At 48.3% G+C, this 24,600-nt stretch overlaps 12 protein-coding genes across 12 annotated transcripts; 7 read left to right on the top strand and 5 right to left on the bottom strand.

Moving 5' to 3' along the window:
* Positions 1-225: 225 nt before the first annotated feature.
* Positions 226-3,129, bottom strand: mfp (putative peroxisomal multifunctional beta-oxidation protein (MFP); the record flags this gene model as incomplete). Its single annotated transcript, XM_057284928.1, has 4 exons — positions 2,949-3,129; positions 2,670-2,897; positions 2,404-2,602; positions 226-2,348 (listed from the first exon to the last, which is right to left on the bottom strand). Exons 1-4 carry the CDS (start codon positions 3,102-3,104, stop codon positions 226-228), a joined length of 2,706 nt encoding a protein of 901 aa, XP_057131194.1. The 5' UTR covers positions 3,105-3,129.
* A 633-nt stretch (positions 3,130-3,762) lies between these two features.
* Positions 3,763-4,998, top strand: N7471_012208 (TDA10 family protein; the record flags this gene model as incomplete). Its single annotated transcript, XM_057284927.1, has 5 exons — positions 3,763-3,915; positions 4,004-4,506; positions 4,579-4,602; positions 4,655-4,770; positions 4,841-4,998. The coding sequence occupies 5 exons, from the start codon at positions 3,763-3,765 to the stop codon at positions 4,996-4,998; spliced, it is 954 nt and encodes a 317-aa protein (XP_057131193.1).
* Positions 4,999-5,805: 807 nt separating this feature from the next.
* Positions 5,806-7,393, bottom strand: N7471_012207 (60S ribosomal protein uL30; the record flags this gene model as incomplete). The annotated part of the gene is made up of 3 exons (XM_057284926.1): positions 5,806-6,432; positions 6,639-6,750; positions 7,380-7,393. 3 exons carry the CDS (start codon positions 7,391-7,393, stop codon positions 5,806-5,808), a joined length of 753 nt encoding a protein of 250 aa, XP_057131192.1.
* Positions 7,394-7,694: 301 nt separating this feature from the next.
* On the top strand, positions 7,695-8,553 carry N7471_012206 (ESCRT-II subunit protein SNF8; the record flags this gene model as incomplete). Its single annotated transcript, XM_057284925.1, has 2 exons — positions 7,695-8,167; positions 8,241-8,553. The coding sequence occupies 2 exons, from the start codon at positions 7,695-7,697 to the stop codon at positions 8,551-8,553; spliced, it is 786 nt and encodes a 261-aa protein (XP_057131191.1).
* Positions 8,554-9,212: 659 nt separating this feature from the next.
* N7471_012205 (thermophilic desulfurizing enzyme family protein) lies at positions 9,213-10,635 on the top strand (the record flags this gene model as incomplete). Its single annotated transcript, XM_057284924.1, has 3 exons — positions 9,213-9,508; positions 9,564-10,037; positions 10,122-10,635. 3 exons carry the CDS (start codon positions 9,213-9,215, stop codon positions 10,633-10,635), a joined length of 1,284 nt encoding a protein of 427 aa, XP_057131190.1.
* A 463-nt stretch (positions 10,636-11,098) lies between these two features.
* On the top strand, positions 11,099-11,278 carry N7471_012204 (uncharacterized protein; the record flags this gene model as incomplete). Its single annotated transcript, XM_057284923.1, has 1 exon — positions 11,099-11,278. One exon carries the CDS (start codon positions 11,099-11,101, stop codon positions 11,276-11,278), a length of 180 nt encoding a protein of 59 aa, XP_057131189.1.
* A 1,018-nt stretch (positions 11,279-12,296) lies between these two features.
* On the top strand, positions 12,297-13,387 carry N7471_012203 (xanthine phosphoribosyltransferase; the record flags this gene model as incomplete). Its single annotated transcript, XM_057284922.1, has 5 exons — positions 12,297-12,329; positions 12,535-12,641; positions 12,702-13,026; positions 13,084-13,199; positions 13,267-13,387. 5 exons carry the CDS (start codon positions 12,297-12,299, stop codon positions 13,385-13,387), a joined length of 702 nt encoding a protein of 233 aa, XP_057131188.1.
* Positions 13,388-13,990: 603 nt separating this feature from the next.
* On the bottom strand, positions 13,991-14,428 carry N7471_012202 (dolichol-phosphate mannosyltransferase subunit 3; the record flags this gene model as incomplete). The annotated part of the gene is made up of 3 exons (XM_057284921.1): positions 13,991-14,152; positions 14,242-14,310; positions 14,381-14,428. 3 exons carry the CDS (start codon positions 14,426-14,428, stop codon positions 13,991-13,993), a joined length of 279 nt encoding a protein of 92 aa, XP_057131187.1.
* Positions 14,429-15,019: 591 nt separating this feature from the next.
* Positions 15,020-15,880, bottom strand: N7471_012201 (Short-chain dehydrogenase/reductase SDR; the record flags this gene model as incomplete). The annotated part of the gene is made up of 3 exons (XM_057284920.1): positions 15,020-15,308; positions 15,360-15,724; positions 15,794-15,880. The coding sequence occupies 3 exons, from the start codon at positions 15,878-15,880 to the stop codon at positions 15,020-15,022; spliced, it is 741 nt and encodes a 246-aa protein (XP_057131186.1).
* Positions 15,881-17,615: 1,735 nt separating this feature from the next.
* N7471_012200 (uncharacterized protein) lies at positions 17,616-19,961 on the top strand (the record flags this gene model as incomplete). The annotated part of the gene is made up of 6 exons (XM_057284919.1): positions 17,616-18,033; positions 18,088-18,222; positions 18,273-18,392; positions 18,446-18,580; positions 18,634-19,820; positions 19,872-19,961. 6 exons carry the CDS (start codon positions 17,616-17,618, stop codon positions 19,959-19,961), a joined length of 2,085 nt encoding a protein of 694 aa, XP_057131185.1.
* A 395-nt stretch (positions 19,962-20,356) lies between these two features.
* Positions 20,357-21,664, bottom strand: N7471_012199 (uncharacterized protein; the record flags this gene model as incomplete). Its single annotated transcript, XM_057284918.1, has 2 exons — positions 20,357-21,277; positions 21,329-21,664. 2 exons carry the CDS (start codon positions 21,662-21,664, stop codon positions 20,357-20,359), a joined length of 1,257 nt encoding a protein of 418 aa, XP_057131184.1.
* Positions 21,665-22,213: 549 nt separating this feature from the next.
* On the top strand, positions 22,214-24,599 carry N7471_012198 (ABC1 kinase family protein). The gene is made up of 3 exons (XM_057284917.1): positions 22,214-22,801; positions 22,865-24,207; positions 24,266-24,599. The coding sequence occupies exons 1-3, from the start codon at positions 22,286-22,288 to the stop codon at positions 24,441-24,443; spliced, it is 2,037 nt and encodes a 678-aa protein (XP_057131183.1). The 5' UTR covers positions 22,214-22,285; the 3' UTR covers positions 24,444-24,599.
* The last annotated feature ends 1 nt before the right edge of the window (position 24,600 follows it).

Below are 24,600 nucleotides of genomic sequence, written 5' to 3'. Positions count from 1 at the left end.
TGGGATGGGCATAGATAGATCAGATGGATATCTGTCCAAACTACTCAAAAGTGTAGAATTTCCAAGTCGGTGTGGTTACCAAATTCAGATAGATCTCATTGGCCTCATGGGAAAAACAAAAAAGAAAGGCACAGTAGTATATACAAAAAAGAAGCAACAGTCTGATCCAAGTGTGCCGGCTCGCTTTGCCAATGGGAATATCGCTTCAACCAAAGATTTCATATTTTACAGCTTGGCCTTGGCGCCCTCCAGAAGCTCGGCACCGGCACCGGTGATAGCAGGCTTGCCAGTCTCAACAACGGTGGCCTGGAACAGGACGGTGTTGCCCTCTTTCCACATCTCAGTCTTGAGGGTCTGGCCAGGCAGGACGACACCCGCGAAGCGAACCTTGAGGTTCTTGTAGGGACCATACTTGGAGAAGACAGCCTTGGCCGACACACCGAGCGAGCACAGACCGTGCAGGATGGGGGTCTTGAAGCCGCCGACCTTGCTGAACTCGGGGTCGATGTGGAGCGGGTTGCGGTCACCGTTCAGGCGGTACAGCGCTGCCTGGTCCTCAGAGGTCTTCTCCTCAACCACGGCATCGGGCTGGCGCTGCGGCGCCTTGTACGCAGCAGTGGCAGCCTTGGCGCGCACGGCAGTGGGCTTGGGAGAGCCTCCGAAGCCGCCGCTGCCACGGATGAAGACGCTGGACTCGTTGTAGAACAGATCCTCACCGGTCTTGGCATCCTTGGTCGTGTACCCGGCCACGACGATGGCCGCGTTGCCCTTGTCGATAACGTCAATGAGCTTGGGATAGGTCAGGGTATTGGCGGTGGTGGGGATGGGGAACTTGCGAACCTCCATGTACTGCTCGCCGTGGAGCAGCATCATGGGGGAGAAGTCCTTCACCAAGTCGTCCATGTTCCAGGGAGTAGCGGTGTTGAACCAGGGGACAACACCATACGAGGGAAGGGCCTGGAATTGGTCGTTATTCTCGTAGACCAGAGGCAAGTCAGTGCGCTTGGCGCCCAAGCTGAGGTTGTACAGGATTACATCGCGGTCCTCATAGTTGAAAGGAGTGCCCTCACTCGAAAGGGCCTTGGCCTTCTCGATGTTCTTCAGGGTCTCGTTCTCGCTGGAGGCATCACCGTGCACGCGATTAGACATGTTAGCCATGATCTTCTCCACGCCGGCCTGGCCGTCCTCGGGGTGATCAGCGCGACCATCATCGAAGTTGGTGATCTGCTTCCAGTTACGAACCACCTCCTCGGGGGTCAGCTTGACGTCCACGGGGAAGCCGTGGCCGCCAGTGCGCTGCCAGCGGGTACGGCCGAACCAACCGCTACCACACTCAAACAGACCCTTGGTGGAAGGCTCAGGGGCCATGTCAGAGCACAGCAAGACCACAAGGGGAGCAACATAGTCGGGCTTGAAAGCCTGGACCATCTCCTCAGGCATAATGGTACGGGTCATGTTGGTACCCGCATTGGGAGCAATGGTGTTGACCTTAATGTTGTACTTGGCACCCTCCAAGGCTAGAGCGCGGGAAAGACCGAGGATACCAAGCTTGGCAGCAGCGTAGTTGGCCTGGCCGAAGTTGCCATAGATACCGCTGGTACTGGCAGTGTTGACAACACGACCATACTTCTGCTTGAGGAAGTAGGGCCAGGCAGCCTTGGTCACCTTGTAGGTACCACGGAGGTGGACATTAACAACGGAGTTCCACAGGTTGTCATCCATGTTGGTGAAAGCCTTGTCGCGCAGGATTCCGGCGTTGTTCACCAAGATATCAATGCGGCCGAAGGCATCAATGGCGCTCTTGACGACAGCATCGCCGTCCTCGCAGTTGGCCTTGTTGCCAACAGCCTTGCCACCGAGCTTCTTGATTTCTTGGACCACAGGCTCAGGGTCAACAAGATCGTTGACCACAACGGAGGCACCGAGCTTAGCAAACTGCAAGCAGTATGCGCGGCCGAGACCGGCACCACCTCCAGTGACCAGGGCAACACGACCCTTGAAATCAGGTTCCTCCCCAGGCTGAGCGCTGGGCGTCTTCAGGCCATCTTCCAAGAAGGCCATGAAATCGGCAGGGCCAGTGGGGTATTCGGGCTGAGAGAAATCGTTGACATCGTTCCACTTCCGGGCGATAGCACCAGGGGTTAGGGAGTCATCAGTCTTCAGGAGACCACCCTTGGCTCGCTCCCAGCGGAGCTTGGCAACGTGACCACCACCGACCTCGTAGATACCACCGGTCTCTGTAGTATTAGATGAGTGCACGAGGGCAGCGACCAAAGGAACCACCCAGTCGGGCTTAAGATTTTCCAAAACATCAGGGGGCATGACAGTTGCAGTCATGCGGCTGGCAGCTAATTCGGGGTTAGCTTCCTCAATTCATGCGTTGAGGGTTTTCAGCTTGCTTACCAATAGGAGCAATAACGTTGGCAATAATGTTGTACTTGGCACCCTCCTTGGCCAGGGTCTCGGTGAAACCGACCTGGCCGAGCTTGGCAGCTGAGTAGTTGGCCTGGCCGAAGCTGCCGAATAGACCAGCAGCCGAGGCAGTGTTGATAACACGGCCGAACTTTTGTTTGCGGAAGTGAGGCCACGCGGCTCTTGCGCACTATCCATGGAACGGGCTATCAGTTCCTGCTTCCAAGGTTTGATTTTATGTGTCTAAGGATTCTCACCTTGTATGCACCGTAGGTGTGAACTGTGTTGATCAAATCCCAGTCGGCATCCTTCATATTCTTAAAGCTAACATCCCGCAGGATACCAGCGTTATTAAGCAGAATATCAATGCGGCCGAAGGCCTTAATAGCGGTCTCGATGATAGCATCACCGTTCTCGACACTGTCGTAGTTGGCGACGGCCTTACCGCCAGCGGCGCGGATCTCCTCGACAACAACATCTGCGGCCTGGAGTAGCTGTCAGTGTCTGTCTGTCTGATTCGGAGGTGTTGCACATACCTTTCCCGACTTGCCCTCGCCCTTGTGAGAGACACCGAGGTCGTTCACAACGACATTTGCACCCCTTGAGGCGAAGAAGAGAGCATATGCCTTACCCAGACCACCACCGGCACCGGTGACGACCACCGTTTGGTTATCGAATCGCAACTCGGACATTCTGTGTATATAATGTGTCCGAAAGTTAAGTGGATAATAGAGAAATAAAAGAAGAAAGCTGGAGAAGAGGGGAGTTTAAAGCAACTCGGCAAGCTGAGGACCTCGGCACGTTTAGGTTGGTTTTGTAACGGTGAAATATTGGGGTATCGTTACAGTGGCAGATCGTCCCGTATCACATGCCGGCGTACTCCGTATAGTACTCCATACACATACATATGTAGGTGATTTCAAGTTATTTGGGTAATTTAATGAAAAAGATATATCGACTACTACATTTATGCATGAGACATATGCAAGTATGTACAATATACAATATGTACAATGTGCTGTAAATGTCTTCCCCAAGTACCCCGGGGCCGAGTACTTGCTGACTCAGGCATGTGACGGGGCAACGTCATTGTCATGTGCACTTCTACATCTTTGGATTGTTGTAGTGTTTTGCTATTTTATACTTGTCACTCGATCTAATGCACTTCTCTATAACATTTTTAACATGTCAGGCCAAAAGTAGCGGCTGAAGATACCCCGTGGGGGGAGACCCCAGATTCACTCGGCCGATTGGGGGGAATGGGGGAAACTTCCCGCGCACCGTAGCCGATAGATACAAAAGAAGTGCAATAGAAAACTACAAGTATTCGGTAGTTAAAGTCAAGTCAAAATGCCTGAAATCGTGGACGACAAGTCGCAGCACTGCATCCCCTTCCTACTCGATCGCCTGCGCGTTCATACCGAGCGGCACCGCGGCAACCCCAGTACCCCGCCGTTTTTCATCGGTCTCAATGGCGTGCAGGGCGCGGGCAAGACAGTCCTGGTAAGTTGATCCAAAGCTAGTCAATTTTTGATGCCTCGGGATCTCATATCAATTTCCTCGGAACGGGATTTAATACTAATTTCCATAGGTATCCGCTCTCAATGACACCCTCCGCTCGGAACCATACTCGCTCTCGGTCGTGACATTGTCGCTCGACGATATATACCTTGACCACGCCAATCAGGTGGCTCTATCACAAGCGCATCCTTCAAACCCCCTCCTACAGCATCGTGGTCAGCCTTCGACTCACGACCTCGCATTGGGTGAGGAGGTGTTTGCCTCGCTCGCCGCTGAACGCCCGACGGCCATTCCACATTATGACAAGTCTGCGTTCGAGGGCCAGGGTGATCGTGTACCAAAGGCACAATGGAAGATCGTCAATGAAGAGGGTCAGGAGAAAGTCAAGGTCGTGATTTTCGAAGGGTGGTGTGTCGGGTTCCGTGCGTGGGATGACCAAACCTTGCGTGCGAAATGGGAGGACGCAGTGCATCAAAAGAAGAACGGCGAATATGATGGACGACTAGGCCATGTCAAGTTTGAGGATGTCAAAGCTGTAAACGACGCTTTAAAGCGATATGATGTCTTGACTGAGTGGGTTCCTTCGGCCATTGGAGACTGCGCAACTAGAAGCTTTGCTAACATATGTTTCCTTTTCCTTCGCAGCAAGCTTGATGCTTTGATCCATATGTATGTGCTTTGTTACCACTCGACATACTTTTATCTTACTAACTAATTTCAGCGACGCCGAAAACCCTCGTTTCGTCTACGAATGGCGCCAGGAACAAGAACGCACGCTCCGTGCTGCCAAAGGCACCGGGATGACCGAAGAACAGGTCAACCACTTTGTGGATGGCTGTATGCATATACTTTGGAGAGCAATAACACCATTGATGACTGAATATACTGACTCAAACGATCGATATAGATTACCCATCCTACGAGCTCTTTACTGAAACCCTCCGCGAAGGCGCTTTCAAGCCTGCGCCACATAACCCATCAGCATCAAGCTCAGACTGGCAAGGACGACAGCTCTGCCTTGTGGTTAACCGTAGCAGAAGAGTTCAAAAGGTCATCAAAATCTAATGTGTGTGAGCTGACGCAGAACTGTGTCACATGGATATCGAATATATATATATATATATATCGCCCCAGCCCTAGAATTGACAACCCACGCTCTAGACAAAGCACTTCACTATTAAAGCTATCCGGTTAACTATACAACAAGAATAGTCGGCCGCTTATGCGGCCGTGTCAAGTCTTTTATGGTAGTCTTCTCAGATGGTCTTTTAGATGTCTTTTTTGGTAGTCGTTTTCGGCGGTCTTTTCGGATTCTTCTCAGTTAGTCTTTTCAGATGTCTGTTTTCATACATATTGTCTCCCCTTTTCTTAGTTTGTTAGCTAGACGGCAGAAAAGGGGGGGAATGCATACTTTGTGCAAGAGACTTTTCTATGTCTAACCTTTGATAACGAGCTCGTTATTTGCAGTATCGAGCATCATAAAATTGTCAAAGCGCGGCTTTAGCACAGCTTCGAAAACAACCTTACAGGATACCAAACATGGGATTCGGACCTCGGGACGGTCTTCGGCCCCACAAAATCCCGATTGCTGCCAAGGAGCTCCAGTCCAACGTTGGAAATTAAAGGCCGGGAGTACAATTGATTATGGAATACAGTTACGAGACAAATTACAAGAGGAACCAGGGCCATGACCATGCAATTGGGTTGTTTGAAGCATTAAATTGATCGGAAATCCCAGACCATCGTATCGCTAAAAATTGACTAGTGGATATAAACAGCCCGTGCAAAAAACAACCCAAGACAGTAAAGTCGTAATATTTTTGGAGGCGCGCTCAGAGAGCGCTCCAACCCGAATTCCTCATGAGAAGAAATCTAGTTCATCTGGCGGATGAGACCGTTGATGTTCTCCTCACGGTTACCAGTGTCACCACCCTCGATGTAGTGCTTGAACTTGCGAGTGCGGAAACCACCGTTGGGGTTGGACAGCTTGAAGGGCCAGAGGAAGTTGTTGGCCTGCTTGAAGTTGGGGCCAACAGTGTAGATCTCGTGGATCAGATCCTCCATGCAGACAATGCCGAACTTGCCGAGGTGCTCCTCGATGATCTGGTTGTCGGTGAGGGGAGTGCGCTGCTTGTCGACCTTTCCGTAACCACGCTTGTACAGAAGCTCGCGGACGGACTTCAGGTTGGGGTAACCGTAGGCAATGTAGGGGTTGACGATGGTCAACATCTCCTGGGTAGCCTTGGTGAGACGAATGAAAGTACCAGAGTTGATCTGGAGCAGACGCAGGAGCTGGAGGATCTTGCGGGGCTTGGGAGCAATCTTGTTGATACCCTTGATACGGACAACGAAGACGAGCTTGGGCTCACCCTCAACGAAGAAGCTGCCCTCCTGGCGAGCAACGCGGTTGAGGCGGATCTTCTCACGCTCAGCGGTGCGGTACTCCTGGACGTAGGACTCGGCACGCTTGAAGATAACACCACGCTTCTCCTTGTTGGCCTATATGAATCTCAGTCAGCATGAGAGTTCTCCAAAGTCTTGTGAAGAAAATGGCAAGTAGTTTGTGTAACTAATGTCAGACCCGAAAGATGGTTGACAGACGACAGCATTGACCGTGGTAGCGGTCTAGTCATCGTGAATGGTGTTATGCATCATGTAGTTGGAAGGGAAGTGTGGCAATGTGGGAGAAAACGGGGAAAACTGACCTTCTTGGTCTTCTCGGCCTCGGCACGGCGCTCAGCGCGGGCAGCCTCTTGGGACTTGCGCTTCTTCAGAAGGGTCTCGGGAACGAGGACCTGGTTCTGGGTGGGAACGGAGCTGTGTAATGTTAGAACAGTCTGTCCAAAATGGATGAAGACTGAGACAATTCGCCGAGTGAAAGAATTGCAGCATATAGCGCCACATTCTCAACTGAAGGCATAAAAGAACTCGACGAAATGTCTTTAATCAGTGAGGGCCAAGGCATCGGAGTTTCATAATCGATTATAGCTTGGTACTAGCCATGCATATTCCAGCATAGTGTTCACAAGCCCGATCACCCGCAACATGCCATTGATGCCTTCATCCGACAAAACCCCGAACAATGTTCAGGAAATATATGTTGACACTCTTTCGCTTCAGGATCATGATGCTGTTACCACATCATGAGCGCCCGAGAACGATAGTTCACAACAATATTTTTGGAGGAGAAGGCGCCAAGCGCTTTCAACCTCAAAGACTCCATCACCCTTTTTTCTGTATCCGAACTTTGCTCCGTGATAGACAACAAGTGTATCCGAGATAGTTGGAATCGAGATAGAGGGCAGGAAGGATCGAGCTGGTGCCTAGCCGTCATCGTTGTGGACAAACGGCTGGCATCCCCAGCGAGAAGGACGACTATACCCGCAACCTTACAAACTCAAGCAGAGATTGCATCAGTCTTAGGAAGAAGTCATTGGGAATCATACGTAGTAGCGGCCATTTTGAAGGTCCGGACGAGGTCGAGAGTCGGCTGGTTGTCGAAGGATGCAAAGGAAGAAGAAAAAGTTCGAAGAAAAGGAATGTAAGAAGAGACTTCGCTTGTGTGAGTGCGGGTCCCCTAGCCATATGTGGCTAGCCTAGAAACTAACCAGCGCTAACCTGTTCCGGTTCCAGCCCTTATCGGACTTTGGATAAGGGTTTGTCTCTTATCAGATGACCTCGTGGATCTCGGACCCGCCTGGTGTAACTACATGTAATCAGGACTATCAAGTGAACCTGATTCCCCTTACACTCCATACACCATGTCTCGTCGCGGAGTTGGCCTCGGGGCTTTTGCAAACCGAACTCAGGCCACGCAATCTTATGCTACTCATGGCGCCAATCTCCGCTCTACGCATACTGCCTCCCTACAGACCCAGTTGTCGGTTTTCCAGTCGTTGCTCCACACGTTTGCGCTAGAACATAGCTCTACGATAAAGTCCAACCCGACGTTTCGAGCAGAGTTTGCGCGCATGTGCAACACCATCGGGGTTGATCCCCTTGCAGCAAGCAATGTCAAGGGCAAGAATGGCCGCCGCGGACTGGGAGAGGGGGGCAGCTTCTGGACCCAGATTATGGGCGGAGATATGAATGACTTTTACTTTGAAGTCGCAGTTAGAGTTGTGGAGTTATGCAGAGAGACCAGGAGCGAAAATGGTGGGCTGATTGGTGTTGAGGAGTGTCGGAAGCGAGTGGGGAAGGGCAAGGCGATTGGGGGTGGGCTTGAAGTCTCAGAGTATGGAGTTGTTCCTTCAGGCAATAAGGATACTTGTACAAGTGACTATCTGAACTAACTATGTGCTCGACAGTGACGACATCCTACGAGCAGTTCGGTCTCTCGAGCCTCTTGGCTCGGGGTTCTCCATCGTCAAGGTCGGCAGCAAGCAGTACATTCGGTCCATTCCCAAAGAACTCAACACCGATCAGGCAACAGTCTTGGAAGTGATTCAGGTGCTGGGCTTTGTGAGCGTTTCAATGCTGCGGTTGAACCTCAAATGGGAAAAAGCTCGAGCACAAACTGTAATCGACGACCTGCTTGCTGATGGTCTAGTCTGGTTGGATGCCCAGGGCCCTGAGAAAGAGTACTGGTCACCCCAAAATCTTCTAGAGGATAGTGGATGAAGCAGCAGACTGATGTGATTCGCATACAAATTACACGATCATAATGCCTCATGCTACCATCCCTCGAGCTACACCTTTCTGGGAGAATCCAAGTCATAAGTATGTGACTCTCGAGTTTTTGCATGGTAAAGCGTTAAGGATGCATTGAACAGTCGGCGCTTCGAGGGGAGCGACATTCGCCCTTCCTTTCTCCGCGGTCAGACCACGACGAGCTACAGTTTGCTCGATACCATTATCTGGGGCATTTGTCTACAGCCATTGAAACTACAGAAAGAGGCCATCCAGTTTACGTAGAGAGATTCGAACTTTAGTGATAGGCGAGCAAGCACTATTGGCAAGGATCGTACACAACAGGAATTCACCAAGAAAGGGAAACCGTTGATGAATCATTTGTGGTTTTTTAATAAACTAAGGTGCTAGTTCGATAGCAATAACGACATATTCTATTTGTCTGGCGAATCTGACGAGTCTGAGAACCTCATTTTTGGGTGTTGGGGTGACACGGCATTGCGTGATATGGAGGGACAAACATGTAAGATATCCCCCGCAAGGGAACTGTTGATATATAAACTGTCTCATATCCCACCCATGAAAAGTAATAGTCCACTGATTTCAATATAATTTGAACTGATCAACCATACTGCATATACCTTGCTACTATGTCTCAGTCTAGTGTTCTAGCGACAGACCCCGCTGTCTACGCTGAATATGAAACCACATGGTCCAATCTCCCAGACACCGAAGAAGCATGGATTGTTAGGGCCCAAGAGGTCTCCGAGGTGCTAGCCAAGGATGCGGCCCAAAGAGACCAAGAGAACAAATCGCCGCGCGCCGAAGTGGCCTTGCTCAAGCATTCTGGCTTGACAAAGCTTCTAGGACCGAAGAAGTATGGTGGTGGCGAGCAACCCTGGAGTATTGGATATAAAGTGATAAGAGAGGTTGCAAAGGCAGATGGGTAACACCCCAGCATCCCCCATGACCCCTAAGGATAGCCCCTAACAAGAAGACAGATCTATCGGTATGCTGCTTGGCTATCACCTTCTCTGGTCTACTATTGCAAATGTGATGGGTACTCCTGAACAAGCCGACCGAACCCATCAATTGATAATTTCAAACAACTACTTTGTCGGTGGCGCTGTGAACCCCCGCGACAATGATCTGAAGATCACTCCGGATGGAGACCATATCGTATTCACCGGGAACAAGTACTTCAACACTGGAGGCGTTGTGTCCGACCTCACAGTCCTTGAAGGTATATTGGATGGCACTCAGGATCATATCTTTGCATTGGTCGAGACCCAACAGCCCGGTATCCAGTTTGCTCACAACTGGCACAACATTGGGTTGCGTCTGACCGAGTCTGGGGGCGTGAAGATAGAGAATGTCCGTACTTCTTGGTCAGATGCACTGGGCTGGGATGCAGCTACTAAGAAGCCTCGCGATGATACCCTGAAGATCGCATTCCCTACTCTATTCCTGCCAACGTAAGTGCAGTCTATGCCATTCCATATGTCATACCCCCTTCTAGCGGTTACATGGCTCAATGCTCACTCGCTTGTTTTCCACAGCATCCAACTGGTCTTCAGCAATTTCTACTTAGGCATTGCTCTCGGTGCTTTGGATTTCGCCTCCAAATATACCACGACCACAACACGTGCTTGGCCTTTCGGCGGCGACAACAAGGAATCAGCGACGGATGAGTTCTACATCCTCGAACGCTATGGTAACTACTTTGCACATCTGCGTGCTACGGAAGCCCTTGCCGATCGAGCAGGCGATCAGCTCTCAGGGCTTTATACTCGATATCAAACGCAGAAACCTGGTCTCACAGCCCAGGAACGTGGAGAGGTTGCGGAGTGGGTGGCTAGCATCAAGGTGGTCGCCACAGATGTCGGACTCAGGGTTACTTCTGGTGTATTTGAAGTGACTGGAGCCCGGGCCACGGCCTCAAAGGTTGGATTGGATCGATTCTGGCGGGATATTCGAGTGCACACTCTTCATGATCCGGTGGCTTACAAGAATCGGGAACTGGGACGATATGCACTACTGCATGAAGTGCCTGAGCCTAGTTGGTATACTTAGGTGTTATGGAGTAGAATGAAATGCATGTCAATGCATGTCCATATGAAAATGGATATCTACAAGGTCAAACTGTACGATGTACAACGTATACACAGGACAATGTCTGGCAAATCTTAGTTAACCCTTAATTCTTCGTTTTATACCATGCGAAATTGGGTTTTGATAAATTGATATGCCCTTTCGTCCGTCTAGAGATACCGGTACGGTGGATTAAGGTTTGATTGGTCCAATCAGGTCTATATGTATCCATGTATATACTCCGTAGGTACTCCGTGATTGTGTCATTATGAACTACCAGCCCTGTATATAACCTGTGCTGATAACATTCAAAGCCAACCTTGACATGAGTATTTCTTGGATTCCGTTCTCCCGCCAATCCCCTTATCTGATCCCACATTTTGAATTATTTCCTGCTTCAAACAAAGAGTTTTCAGAATAATCTTTGGTTTTTGCCTATCTCAGTATGACCAAGATGGAGCAGCAAGATAACCGGAGCGTGGATCGTGCTAGCAGCTACAACCTTGATTTCGATGCTACTTTCCTCAAAAATCTGCCTCCTTCCATCAGAAGACATACGTACCATGGAGAGCAGCAATTTTTTGATATCCTCCAATCCGAATTCGCACGCTTCGAAGCCTCATAAACTGACACCAGCGAATTTATCCTTTTTCATGCAAGTAAAGAAACCATCGAAACCCTTTTCAATCCGCCAAACGAAGACACTCCCCGGTTTTGGCTCAAACCTAACGAGGGCAACGCCAACTTATGCTTAACGCGCCGAATTCACAAGTCGCGCCTGGAAATTCGCATTGAAAAACGGGAAAGGCAGCAGAACAGAATCCACCGCTCCCAAGTCACTTATATCACAAAAAAAGGGGATCACTCTAATGTCACCCAGCATCCCTTTACTATCCCATTCGAAAGCCTCTTCTGCCGACAGTCATCTTGTCCTAGGGAAAGAGATATTGACTTCACACGAGGACAGCTCGAGGACATTGCAGAGACAATTTGGCAAACCCAGGGCTGGTAGATCGTCCAACGAAAAGCGTGAACTTTCTCCGCTGCTCCTCTACCTCCATCTTTTTTTTTATCTCCTCTTCTACGTCTCTCCTCAATATTTGTTTTCTCTATCTTTTTTACTAGTCTTACCTATAGCCAGGATGGAAGAACAACCATGGATAATTCATATAGGAGATCATCTGACCATGAAGTATGGGGGTTTTTTTTTGAGATATTTCAAATCAACTTCTCTACATCTCTTCCTTCCGGGTCTAGATCTCGGGTGTGAATCATTAGTTCTTTATTAGTGTTTAGCTTGATCTGTATTATGTGCATTAGGGTAAGTGCATTGCATACATGCATGCATACATATAACTATGTCACTACATACATAAAACGGAAGGGTCTAGTTACCTACCTAGGTATGTACATAGGTACACATGTACAGATAAGAGCCCCGCACACCCAACGGCCCGATAACCTTTCGGTCCAACTTTTTTTTCTTTTCTTTTCTTTTTTTTTCCCCCTCCCTTTTTTTCCTCTCTGTGGAAAAACATTCAACAGTGAACAACTTCACTTGTACTTTGTCTTTATTGGACTCTCACTATCTCTATATCTTCATATCTCTATCCAATTTCGGAATCATCCCAACAACCGCCAATATGTCGCAAAAGCAATATGCCACTTACAATGATGTAAGAACCCCAGTCTATTGACTATATCGTTCTGTTGGTCAAAAAAAGATGTTAAAGACATCGAAGATGTCAAAGACATACACATGAACAGCAGCATCAAGATCTCCCTCAACCCCGCAAAAATGCAGATTGTCTTATCGCAGTCCACAATTATAATCCCTCTGAACTTTAAAAAGACTGAGACTAACACAGAGATCCTCGACAGGTCCACAAGCTCTGCAAGAACTCGGCAGAAAATACCCTCTTGGCCTTCGAGCCTAACCTTATAATCGCCATCGGCGGTGGTGGTTACATCCCTGCCCGCATCCTCCGGTACGTTCAATCCACACGTGCACCTTCATCTGGACTATTCTGATCCTTACTTCCAAACAGGTCCTTCCTCAAGAAGCCCGGTAAGCCTAACATCCCCATCCAGGCCATCGGTCTGTCCCTCTACGAGGACTTGGGCAAAGGTGAGGCTGAGGAGGTCCCCGGTACCAAGGTCACCCGTTTGCAATGGCTCGACATGAGCTCCTCGGAGATGACCAACTTGGTTGGCAAGAACGTTCTTATCGTTGACGAGGTTGATGATACCCGCACAACCCTACAATATGCCGTGGAAGAGCTCGAAAAGGATGTCAGGGAAGCCCAGAAGCAGCTCGGTCCCGAGGACGAGAGGAAGAACAAGAAGACTAACTTCTTCATCTTCGTTCTGCACGTATGTTTTCTTTTTGTCTATCTGCAGGTTGATGGGTTTGGCTGACAACTGGAATAGAACAAGGACAAGGTCAAGAAGGGTAAGCTGCCCACAGATATGACGAAGAACGACCAGCGTTACCACGCCGCGGTCACCACTGGGGATGTCTGGATCTGCTACCCTTGGGAGGCTGAGTATGTTATACCTCGAACTTTCTATCTTCTGCATTGTGGCTGATTTTTTCCTTTCTTCTATTTGCAGGGACATTGAAGAGCACGATCGCCAGGCCAAGTTGTCTCCTATCGTCAATATTCCGAAGGAGTCTGTCAAAAACCTCTCTGCCGAGGCCGTCCAAGAAGAACCCTCTCCTAAGGTTGTTTAAGCAAATGATTGCATTATCATAAGCATTCCCTTTTGCGCGGCGCTCTGATGGTTTATATTGGGGACTCTTTTAGTTCTCGATTTTACTGTCCATGCTCAGACCTGGTGCATAAACCTGAGCGTGTAATTTTTACGATATCCTTGATGAATTTCTATAGAAAAAGTTCTTTCTTTTTGGCAGACTGGCAGACCAGCAGGCTGCCCCCAAAAGACTTTCTGACTTGAAACTGCTCTCGCACTCCCGTGCTCCAATTTTTTTTTCTGAAAGGAAATGCCCAGTAATCACCGGGGCCTTTGTTGTAATCACCAACTGGAAACCTGGGCCTTGGGTCCTCCAACGTTTGCTTTGCAGACATTGAATTGTAGACGGGTATCAAGAGAATATAGCATTGGTAGCGGAAAACAAAAAGTCACTAGAGCATAGTGTATTATATTGATCCGGCGCAGCCTTTTCAATCCTGCGAAGACAAAAGCCTCCGCGTCCAAGCACTAATCCACAGCCTGAACTTCTCAGACTCCGAACCAGACCCAGACCCTGTCTGCCTGGGTTCTGGATCCGAGAATCCGGTTATCAGTTCAATCCATGCGCATAGCGATGTCTTATTTAATCGACCTCAACCTTGCCCTGGCGCAACTCCACCTTGGCAAGCTCGATCTCCTTTTGTAGCTCGGCGTGTGCCTCGGGGACATCGTTGAAGGTGAAGATCGCCACACCTAGGCGGCCAAGGAGATAGCAAGCGAAGACAATAAGCGCGTAGAATGGGAGCTAGGTGATAATAGGTTAGTTCTCCTTCCATCGACACATTCAAAGATCGGAATTGGGGGGTCGGAGGGTTGACGCGGTGGGTAACGTACAACTGGAATGACTTCAGTCTGGACAGTTTCATTCAGGGGAACGAGTCCAAGGAAAAGGGAAAGGTAGAGCTGATCAATAGTCAGTAAGACCCATGCGGGATTGTGTTCCTTTCTGAGATGGAGGGACTTCGTAGCATACCGAGGAGACAAGGAGAAGAACGGAGAGGGTCTGAACAGCACGCGTCATGGTGAAATAGGTAGAAAAGATAAGAAATTCACAAAGGAGAGGAGAGAGGTCAATTGTGAAGATGGCACCGGTTTATCGTAGCAAAAATGAGGGACTCGGGGGTGTTGCAGTGCTGTATGCGGCAAAGGCCAGCTTGAGTGATGCGCTTCTTGGCGCCCGGACCGGGTCACTGGTCTTTACCTGTCAAGTCTATAGTGATATCCAGACAGGGGATCAAGGTTTTAGAGTTACTGTATGTATGGCCTTGTTGAATATATCTATTCGTCTATATCTAATTATCCCATATGTTTGAAGGAATATAAAAAGATAAAAAAAGAGAGAGGAACGAACATCGACAGGTATATCTGCCCTTCCGCTTTGAGCACGCGGGCTCGCACTAGGTTACGTAATCAACGGACTTGACCTCAATAAAATGCACTCACTACAGCATACATATTTGTTTCATACTTGACCATTGTCATAGGGGCTAGAGTCATTGATGAGACAGTATATTCTCATATGTTTTGTATTGCAAAAGAAATTTATGCGAGAAAATATAGCTTGGCCTAGATTCGGGGCGTTCCGATCTGCTCATGATCTATGAAACTATGATCACCATTCCTGAACCTCACCCGAGTACCTCACGAACTTGCCACCATACTGCTCCTTGGTGCCTGTACTCAGAACCTCAACCATCCCAGTAATTGACTTCTCATAGGTGTCCGGCGCCTCCTCTAGGCCCCAAAGCTGTGCAGCAGCATTGCCCATGTCAGTCTGCACCCAGCCGGGATCCAAGACAAACGCATTGAGCCACTCGTCCTCGGCGTTGATGCGAACGCCATACCAGTTGATAATTGACTTCGATGCACCATACGCCGCATTTGGAACTGGAGGTTGGCGTCTAGAGATAATTAGCTTCCATTTACTGTATCCCAAATTCGAGCAGACATACGCGAGACCACCGCCCCCGGACCCCATAATGGCATAGATGGGCTTTCCGGTCGACTTCTGCAGCAGATTGCGTGTAGCCTGGTATAATGACACGGCGCTCAACACGTTGACGTCAATATGCTCGACTATGTCGGCCCGCTTGACGTCCTTGACGAGTGGATATAATTTGGCAATGCCGGCATTAGCGACGACAATGTCGAGGTGGCTAATGCCCTGATCGGTGGCTTCTTTGACGGTATCAAAAGCTGACTGCTCAACGCTCGCTTCATACTTGACTACTATGACACGGCTGCCCTCGCCTGTGGACAGCTCGGCAAGTGCCTGAGCGGTCGAGTGCTCTGGGTCACGGACAGCAGCTATAACAATCTATCGGGGATCCAGTGTTAGTTGCTGTGTCCCAGATTGCAAATGGAAGAGAGAAAAAGAAGAATTCACATGGTCCGGTTTAGCGATGAAACCCTTGACCAGCCCTAGGCCCAAGCCACGATTGGCACCAGTGATGAGGACAATAATCGGGGCCATTATGGGTTATAACGACCGTTTTAGAGGTCTATAATCAGATATAGGAAAAGAGAATGAGAATCTCCACTGATCGATTAGACTCGAAGCGGGTTTGGTCAAATGTAACTGAAGTATAGTACCCTATAGATGTCCGACTCAGTGTACACTTATATATGCTTCTAGGTGAGAGATGAACAGGCATTGTTGATTATCAATCCATACATATCTCATAGCTAATCTCCAATCTCCGGCGCTCAAGTATCTGATTACAAATGCAGGTGATCCCTGCCACCTGCACCTCCAACGCCGGGAGGCTGATATATCACCATTTTAATGGATAATTGCGTGGGAAATGAATGATCTACGTATCTGAAAGGAGAAAGCGGCCATCTGTACGTACATCCATTATTTGTATGGGCACTGATAACTCCATCGATCACCGAGATAAGTCCGATATTGCGGAGTTGAACAAGAATATGTTGCACTTATCTGCTCTCAGATTCATGTTACAAGAGTAAAATTGATGACAAACATGTAGTTTACAACTAAAATGTGATGATCTATGAAATCAATGCCGATAACGACTATTTTCTGGCCGTAACTGCTAGCAGTAAGAAGGTATACAACGAAACAAAACGGGAGCCCGAGATCACGTTCCCGAACGTGCCCTAGACCCTACGCCAAGGAATGAATTTTATGGATCTGTCTACATTAAATTTTAATACTAAGCCAAAAAGGTGCTTAAGTATGAGATAATGCTAGTCGAGCATTGAAGTGAGCCTTTTCGGAATGCGGGATGTTTTTATACTAGTATATGTGAAGGTCGTGTAATTCACGTATTAAGATTGAATGATTTCGAAACACGACCACACTTTAACGGTCCTCTTTCCCAAAATTAGAAGCTATAGGCTACTGGTTAAGGAACTGTAGGATAATGGTTAGTCCATCAAGCTTATGTAATTATCCCTAACCGGGAAATTTCATGATTCATTCCTTGAATATCGTGGTTCGATTCCGCGCAGCTCCATCTTTTTTTCTTTTTTTTTTTTTTTGCCCCTATATCGGATTTATGTATTTTGCCTAACAGCCATAACCAAAACTCCGTAGTGAGAGAACCTTGGATTAATGTGATATTATATACTACCTAGGGATATATATTTGCTATTTATCGGGTTATTTCTTTTCCCTCTACCTACAAGCTTCCAAAAGCTTCTTACACACAGAGTAGTCCGAGCGGAGCACGTGATCACGAGCAAGAATTGATATTTGATCTCAGTGGATAGATACATATAGTATATAGTTTTATATTTATCCAAGGAAGGTGCAACACAGAAAACATGATGGCTCCATATAACATTACTGGTATACTTGGGCCTAACCTAACTAAACGAGATTGGTGCCTGAATCCACCTCAGGCAGCACCCTCCGTCTTTCCACGAAGAGTCTAAACTTACTTTGTATCTGCGATATTTCTGCTGAGGAGCCGCTTGTCTTCCACTAATCAAAAAACCATTTTTAGGCTCTCGTTGCCTGATTAAAAGCCACCAGTACTTTCATACCAGAGCAAACGCTGTTTGTTTACAGTGTTTAAATTGTTGCGACGGGGTCAACAGGCTGCCATCTAGGCTCCTCCATCTAACTGAGGAGGCCTTTCCCGTTCGGCCAGAAATTCGTATATTCATATCTTCAACTCAACACGGACCCTTCCAAGTTACCCCACACCCCGGAGGCAACTGTCTGGCCTCGATTCGGCAAGATGTCTGACACGGGTATATCTACCGCCCAACTGGCCGTTCATGGAGATGCTGGCCACTCAGTCTCGAAAAAGGGGGATTTGGAATTGCCTCCCATCAAAAAGATTCTCTCAGATCTACCGGAGGTTTCTTCCTCTTTACCACCCCGCACGGAAACCATTGACTCGGAAGAACAACAGGAGATGTTCCGTGAATTGCGAGACATCATTGAAAAGGCCCAGGAGGTCGACGAGGCTGGAAATAGCTTCGATCTCAAGGAGCTCCATGCATCTCTCGAAGAGGCCGATGCAAACACGAAACGCGGGCGACGGGACGCCGACACCCTACAAAGCGTGAGGGCTACTCTGCAAAAGCTCTGGGCTTGTAACTCCCAGTACTTGGTTCAAGCTACTGAAATTATTGCGGATGGTAGCAGAGATCGTGGGTCAATCTTATCTTATATGTCAATCTTACGACTTGCTGATTAGGATCCAGCTTCATGGCGTGCTCTATTTGGCCAGTCTGGTGTTCTGGACTTCTTCCTGGATGTAGTTTCTTTGAAGGGCGAAGTTGATACCAGCTTCTTGCTTCACTCTTTGCGAGTTATTGGAAACTCATGTGCCGATACAGGTATGCTGCAATTAGTTATATATGTGCCCAGATATCTAACGTCGATGCAGATGAGAATAGGGAGATTGTTGTCAAGGGAAACTATACCCTTGCTATCATTCGATACTTCCTCGATCCAGATTTAGTTTTTGTTGCCATCCCGGTCATCTACAACATTTGCATGGATTACAGTATGTCCAGAAAATGCCGGCTGGTGATACACATTTTGCTAATGTGATATCAGAACCAGCACATGCCCAAATAGCTGCCAATCGAACAGCTTACATCTTATTGAAGCTGATAAAAGATGGCGAGATCGAAGACAATGAGGCTCTACTCAATTTCTCATACGACTTGATTGAGTTGGCCTCAGAGCAAGGTATGCTTTATTTTAACCTCAGTCTGTTTACCGATCTAACATATAACTCACAGCCGAAGGCATTGAACACTCTCCCGACGGAACAATTCTACTGCTGATGGAGCTTGCTATTGATGAGACTCTTGATTTTGCACATTTCTCATCATTGGCAACTTCTCTTGCTGCTTACCTAGAGCACGAAAAGTTCCAGAATGTTTGCGTGTCGAATGGAATGGTGGAAGGCGTGCTGGACGTCCTGCGCCATTCATTTTCGATTGTGGTGGACCCTTCTTTGAGCGAAGATGTCAAGGCTCTCGCGCAGGTCCGCCTCAAGATTAACCAGGCTTTGGCTGAGGTATCAGCCTCACCATTGTTCGCTCAATACTACCCACTTGACTCTCCTCTTTCACAGACATTGAAGTCATGGGTGGTTGCAACCGAAGATCAACTTCAGATCTGTGCCTGTGTCATGCTTGGAAATCTCGCCCGGTCCGACGAGGTCTGCCAGGTGATGGTCCGGGACTTGAAAATCCACGAAGAATTGATATCCGTTCTCAAGGGTGATGCCCGTGGTGCAGTACTGCACTCTTCGCTTGGTTTCCTGAAGAACCTTGCAATTGCCGGCGACAACCGAGCCATTCTTGGAGAAGCTGGTATCATTCCTGCCATTTCACGATTATGGGCATATGAATCTGTTCCGCAGGTTCAATTCTCGGCTGCAAGTATCGCACGCCAGGTGATTATCTCCTCGATGGATAACATTTCCCATCTTCTCGCTCCTCTCTCGCAAGATCTTGATTCCCCGGCCCACCAACGGACCTATCTCTCTCTGCTCCTGTCTCTTTTTGAGAAAACAGACTCCACGCCAATCAAGACTGAAATTGGGCGGACAGTTGCTTCGATCTGTCGGACTGTTAGCCCCAAGGCTCGCGATGGTAATGAACAAGCAAAGTCCTTGCTTGACCGGCTGTACACCCTGCACGAGGGTGTTTCGCTACCAGTAGGTGCGATGATCACACAGACTCAGTGGCCTGTTGTTCGCAGTGAAGGCTGGTTTGCTCTAGCTCTAATGGCCACAAACAAACTCGGTTGTGCCGCCGTTGTGGACTGCTTGCACAAGACAGAGGTTACCGAGTTACTCAAGACGACCCTAGGCGGAGGCACTCCTAATCAAGATAAGGCTGAGGAGACAGACAAGTCGCAAGAGATCAAAGACCGTGACAACGCTTTTGTTCTTGTGCAGGGACTGCTGACGAACGAGGTGGGTATTTTTCTCTAGAATAATGCTAGTCATCTGCTAACTGGAAAATAGTCTGGTGCACTTCCTGTGGGTTATAGAGATATGCTGGAAGACTTGGTGAAATTCAATGCCTCACAGTTGAAGGCTGTAACAGATGCTTAATTGGAGAGCTTCAAGATGATATGATGCATTTAGAACACACGTGTTATTATGGTTGCATATGATGTGATGTCTCGGCCAAATGTGTGCTTTGATGTAGACCGTCGAACCAATATTGTCTAGGAACGGACTCAAAAGAAGGCCATGAAATACCTTTCTAGAGGAACTAAAATAGAGGGAAATTTCTCACTGTATGTATCCCTCAAAACATGATAATTTGAATCAAGTATCGCTGTAGGCATAGAGATAGCTCGAGTACCCGAGCAAAAAAACATACTTCTTTATAAGGACCGTGCAAAAGCCGTGCAAAAGTTGAACAAAATCGTTGGGTATATACGTATATGTACATGTAACTTCCTCCATTAATTGACACTATCTGAGACCCAGGGGTTTCCAGGTCATTCGGTCTGCAAACACACTTTCTCCTGCGCATATGCTCGGTAACGAGTTATGAGATCCGTAGCGTCCAGGCCAGCCGCACCTTGGCGAGCGGAATAATGTGAAACAAGCCCCTTTCCATCTATGATGACATGCGGACGAGAGCCATCCGGCATATGCCAATTGCGGGAGGATCCCTTTTGGTTGTTACGGAAAATACGGTGCACATCCATTGCATCATTACCCCAGAAGCACCCAAAATTCTCGCTGGCAGGCTCGGTTGGATCGACCCACATCGGGAACTTGTAACGGCCCAAATCATTGTGTTCTAGGTGGTGCAAGAAGGAGTAATGTTGCTGTGCACCAACAGTCCAGTCATGCAGGGTTGGACCAGTGTCGGTGTATACGGATCTCGCGATAGGATCTCGAGCAGAGCCCGCATCTCTGGGGAGTAGCCAGCGATGCCCTTCAAATGGCGGATCAAAGTCTTTGCTTACTTTGAAGCTCAGTGGGCCCTGCCAGCTTGGAAGGCTTGAAGCGCGCCAGTCGTGCTTCAGTTGCGACTTTGATCGGGACGGTTGTTTCACGTCGTACAATTCTGGTAGATATGGGAGTGCAGTTCCCGGATGACTGTGAAGAGATGCGAGAGCTGCCTCGTTTATCACATTGGCCGATACCATCAGCGTGCTTGGATTGTCGAGTTTCGTCTTGACGATGGTCGAAATGGCATTGTCCTCCAGAAACACGATATCACCGTCGATTCGGATGTACATCACATTATCCTTTGCAACTTTCCATTCCATTTCATGACCGCGAGAAGAAATAGCATACTCGGGTGTTTGGTTCACGATAGAGTACAGCCATTCCATGCTAACGGCGTCATCGGTCTGCGGCACAAAGACGACCTGATCAAGAAATCCATTATTATGGACTAGGTTTTTCTTGAATTATGTTAGAATTAATCCATATAGTAACGGTGAGATGGTGCATACCTGCAAATAGCAGTCCAAGATTGCTGTACGCTCATGGTAATGGAAGGGAACTAGAGCGACTATCTTGAAGCCCTGCGGCTTAGAGTAATGACTCGTTCCTTGCGAGAATGCGAAGAATGGAGAAATCTCCTTGCGAAACAGTAATGAAGAGATATCAAAGGGTATAAGCCCCGGGTTGGAGTAGGCTAACACCATAAAAATGATGCATGCATAGCCAACAACGCCCCACAGAAGGACAAAGGCCCAATCGCGCCAGTGCGAGTGCTTTTTCTCATTGTTGGACTCGATATCGCGAAGGTTCTGGGTATGACCCATGATTAACAGCTCCCGCGCCATCTGGCAGTCGTTTGAGAAACCGAAGATAATGGAAAAGCGGTTGTGAATCTCTGGGCATCATGGCCCATTTTAATGTCGAGCAAGACCATCTTTCCGGTCGTTTGAATGAGGCTTGAGGATCCGTTTTCGGGACTTGGAAGTCCTAGTAGTCACTAACAGAAACCGCTATAAAACAAGATCGACCCCCTTCAATTCTTTTTCCTTGATAAAGAGCTAGGATCCGCCGTGTATATTGCCGGATTGGGTAATAGTTAATTGCAAGCGGACAGAGGACGAGGAATGTGGTTGTGGAATGCAGGGGTCGACGACTTCAGAAGATTAGCCAGAGCGTAAACAAAGCCATCAACGAATAGGTTATCTTTCATAATTACTAAGTTATGCGTATTCTGTACAAGTTATATATGCTCAACATGAGTAACATAGTTATATAGTATAGTAACTATGTGATAGGGTTTGTCTTGTATGTCTTGTTTGTCCCATTGTCTACTATGACGTCGCAGCACGTGTTTATCGTTCGGGATCTTGACCAGGAGTTCTACTCCGAGGCTACTTCTTAATTCGACTTCGACTTTTCTACTAAGTTCGTCATTCTATCTTCATATTATACGCCTGCATGATAACATGAGGGCAGCCGGTCTCTTCGGCCGTTTCTGTCTCAAACGCGGACTTCTGCGTCTCCCCCGACAACATTTCAGTCACCCGCCATGGCCTCGGCAACTACTAAAAGGCACCCCGCGAAGGGCTCCCGTAATAGGTGGGGTGCTCATGGCCACTCTGGCACCAGCAGCCTTTTTGAAACTGGCGGAAGAGAATGATGGCCACGACAAGACCGCGGAAATGCAGATGCTGGAGGCTTCGCGCGAAGAGGCCCGGAAGACGGTTTCGCCCGACGCGCAAGGTTTTTCGAAGCTCTCCCAGACAATATGGGTCTATTTTTATTGTTATGTCTATGATCCTATTGCTATAGGCATCCGCTTTGTTCACCTTGCTATCATCTTTATTCCGGTTGTCGCCACGGTGCCCGCTATCTGGCTTGGTCGCAAAGTGCAGGGCCGGGATGGCGCGCGGTCTGGCACATTGTGGTGGTATCGGTTTTTGGTGAAGGCAATGGAGCGGGCTGGTCCTGCGTTCATCAAGGTAAGTTTGGTTGGCGAAGAACTGTCCATTGAGACTGAACTGACAAGCTGACTTCTTGAATAGCTCGGCCAATGGGCTGCTTCACGAACAGATATTTTCCCACCGGAAATGTGCAACATAATGTCGTCACTTCACTCAAATGCCCCCGCTCACTCACTTCACCAAACGAAGCGTATCATCCGCAAAGCATTCAATGGACTACCATTCGAGGACATATTCGAAGAGTTCCAGGAGGAACCACTGGGTGTTGGAGCGATTGCACAGGTCTACAAGGCAAAGCTGAAACCGAGCCTTGCTGCAACCAATGAAGAAGAATTGGGCATCGGACCACCAACCCTGGGTGAGAAGGTTCGAAAAAATGTCGACGTGCTGGTCAAGAGTTCCCCGCAGCGGGTGCCATCATCGTATGTCGCGATCAAGGTGCAGCACCCCAGGGTTGAACAAATGATACATAGAGACTTGCGGATCATGTCATTTTTTGCCCACTTGATCAATGTCATCCCCACGATGCACTGGTTGTCTTTCCCTGATGAAGTACAACAGTTTGGTGAAATGATGAAGCTACAACTGGACCTTCGGATTGAAGCCGCCAACCTCGTTATATTCCGCCAGAAGTTCAATTCTCGCACTACTGCTTGGTTCCCATACCCATACTTAGAATACACCACCCGTGAGGTGTTGGTTGAGGAATTTGCCCAGGGCATCCCGTTGGCCACCTTCTTGGATATCGGAGGGGGTTTATATCAGCACGATATTGCCAATCAAGGCCTTGATGCATTTTTGCATATGCTGCTCATAGACAATTTTGTCCATGCCGATCTTCATCCGGGGAATATCATGGTTCGTTTCTACCGGCCCAGCGAGCTGGACCTTTCCCTTGGCAAGCATTCGCGTGCATTTAATGCCCCGACACGGGCCGAAGTTGATGTGACAGAGGCAGTCCTCAAGCGGTTACGTCCGAATCTCGATGATCCCGAGGATTGGAAGGCTGCTCTTTCCCAGCTCAATGACGAGGGGTATAGACCGCAGTTGATATTTATCGACACTGGTCTTGTCACTCAGCTCAATGAGACCAACCGACGGAACTTCCTGGACCTCTTTCGAGCTATCGCTGAATTTGACGGATACCGGGCTGGTCAGCTTATGGTCGAGCGATGCCGAACACCGGAAGAAGTCATTGATCCAGAGATATTTGCGCTGAAAATGCAGCATTTGGTTTTGAGTATCAAGTCTCGAACCTTCGCTCTGGGCAGTGTCAAGATTGGCGATATCCTCAGTGAGGTATTGACTATGGTCCGTGGGCACCACGTTCGGTTTGAAGGAGATTTTGTCAACGTCGTCATTTCATGTCTTTTGCTTGAAGGAATCGGACGTAGTTTGAACCCCGACCTAGATCTGTTCAAGAGGTAAGTTTTCTCCTCCACGAGGCTTTCAACTTGTTCAACTAAAGCTGACTTTATCTAGTGCCCTTCCTATTCTACGACAATTGGGATCTGGCAGTTCATTCTTGCAAACTGTGCGCTCGGGCGACTACTCAATGCTCTGGGTCTGGGTTGGCCTGGAGGCTCGTGGAATGCTGCAGGCCAGTGTCGAGAGTGTTGAACATTGCGTCAAGTACGACCAACTGTCCCCTAATATATAAGACCATTCGCCATTCTTCTTTTGTACCATACATGCTCAATTCTCCACTGTTGATATGAAAGCTCAGATGGCATGTCCGTTGAATGATAAAAAGACAGCCAGACTTGGTTTATTTTTGTTATTTTAGAGAAATACACTTGGTTTTTTTTGAACGAAAT

The sequence above is a fragment of the Penicillium samsonianum genome, assembly GCF_028829775.1.
Source record: "Penicillium samsonianum strain IBT 33392 chromosome Unknown utg000007l_segment0_segment0, whole genome shotgun sequence".
Lineage (NCBI taxonomy): Eukaryota > Fungi > Ascomycota > Eurotiomycetes > Eurotiales > Aspergillaceae > Penicillium > Penicillium samsonianum.
The sequence above is the reverse complement of the archived record's forward strand: the minus strand, read 5'-3'. Positions and strand labels throughout refer to the sequence as shown.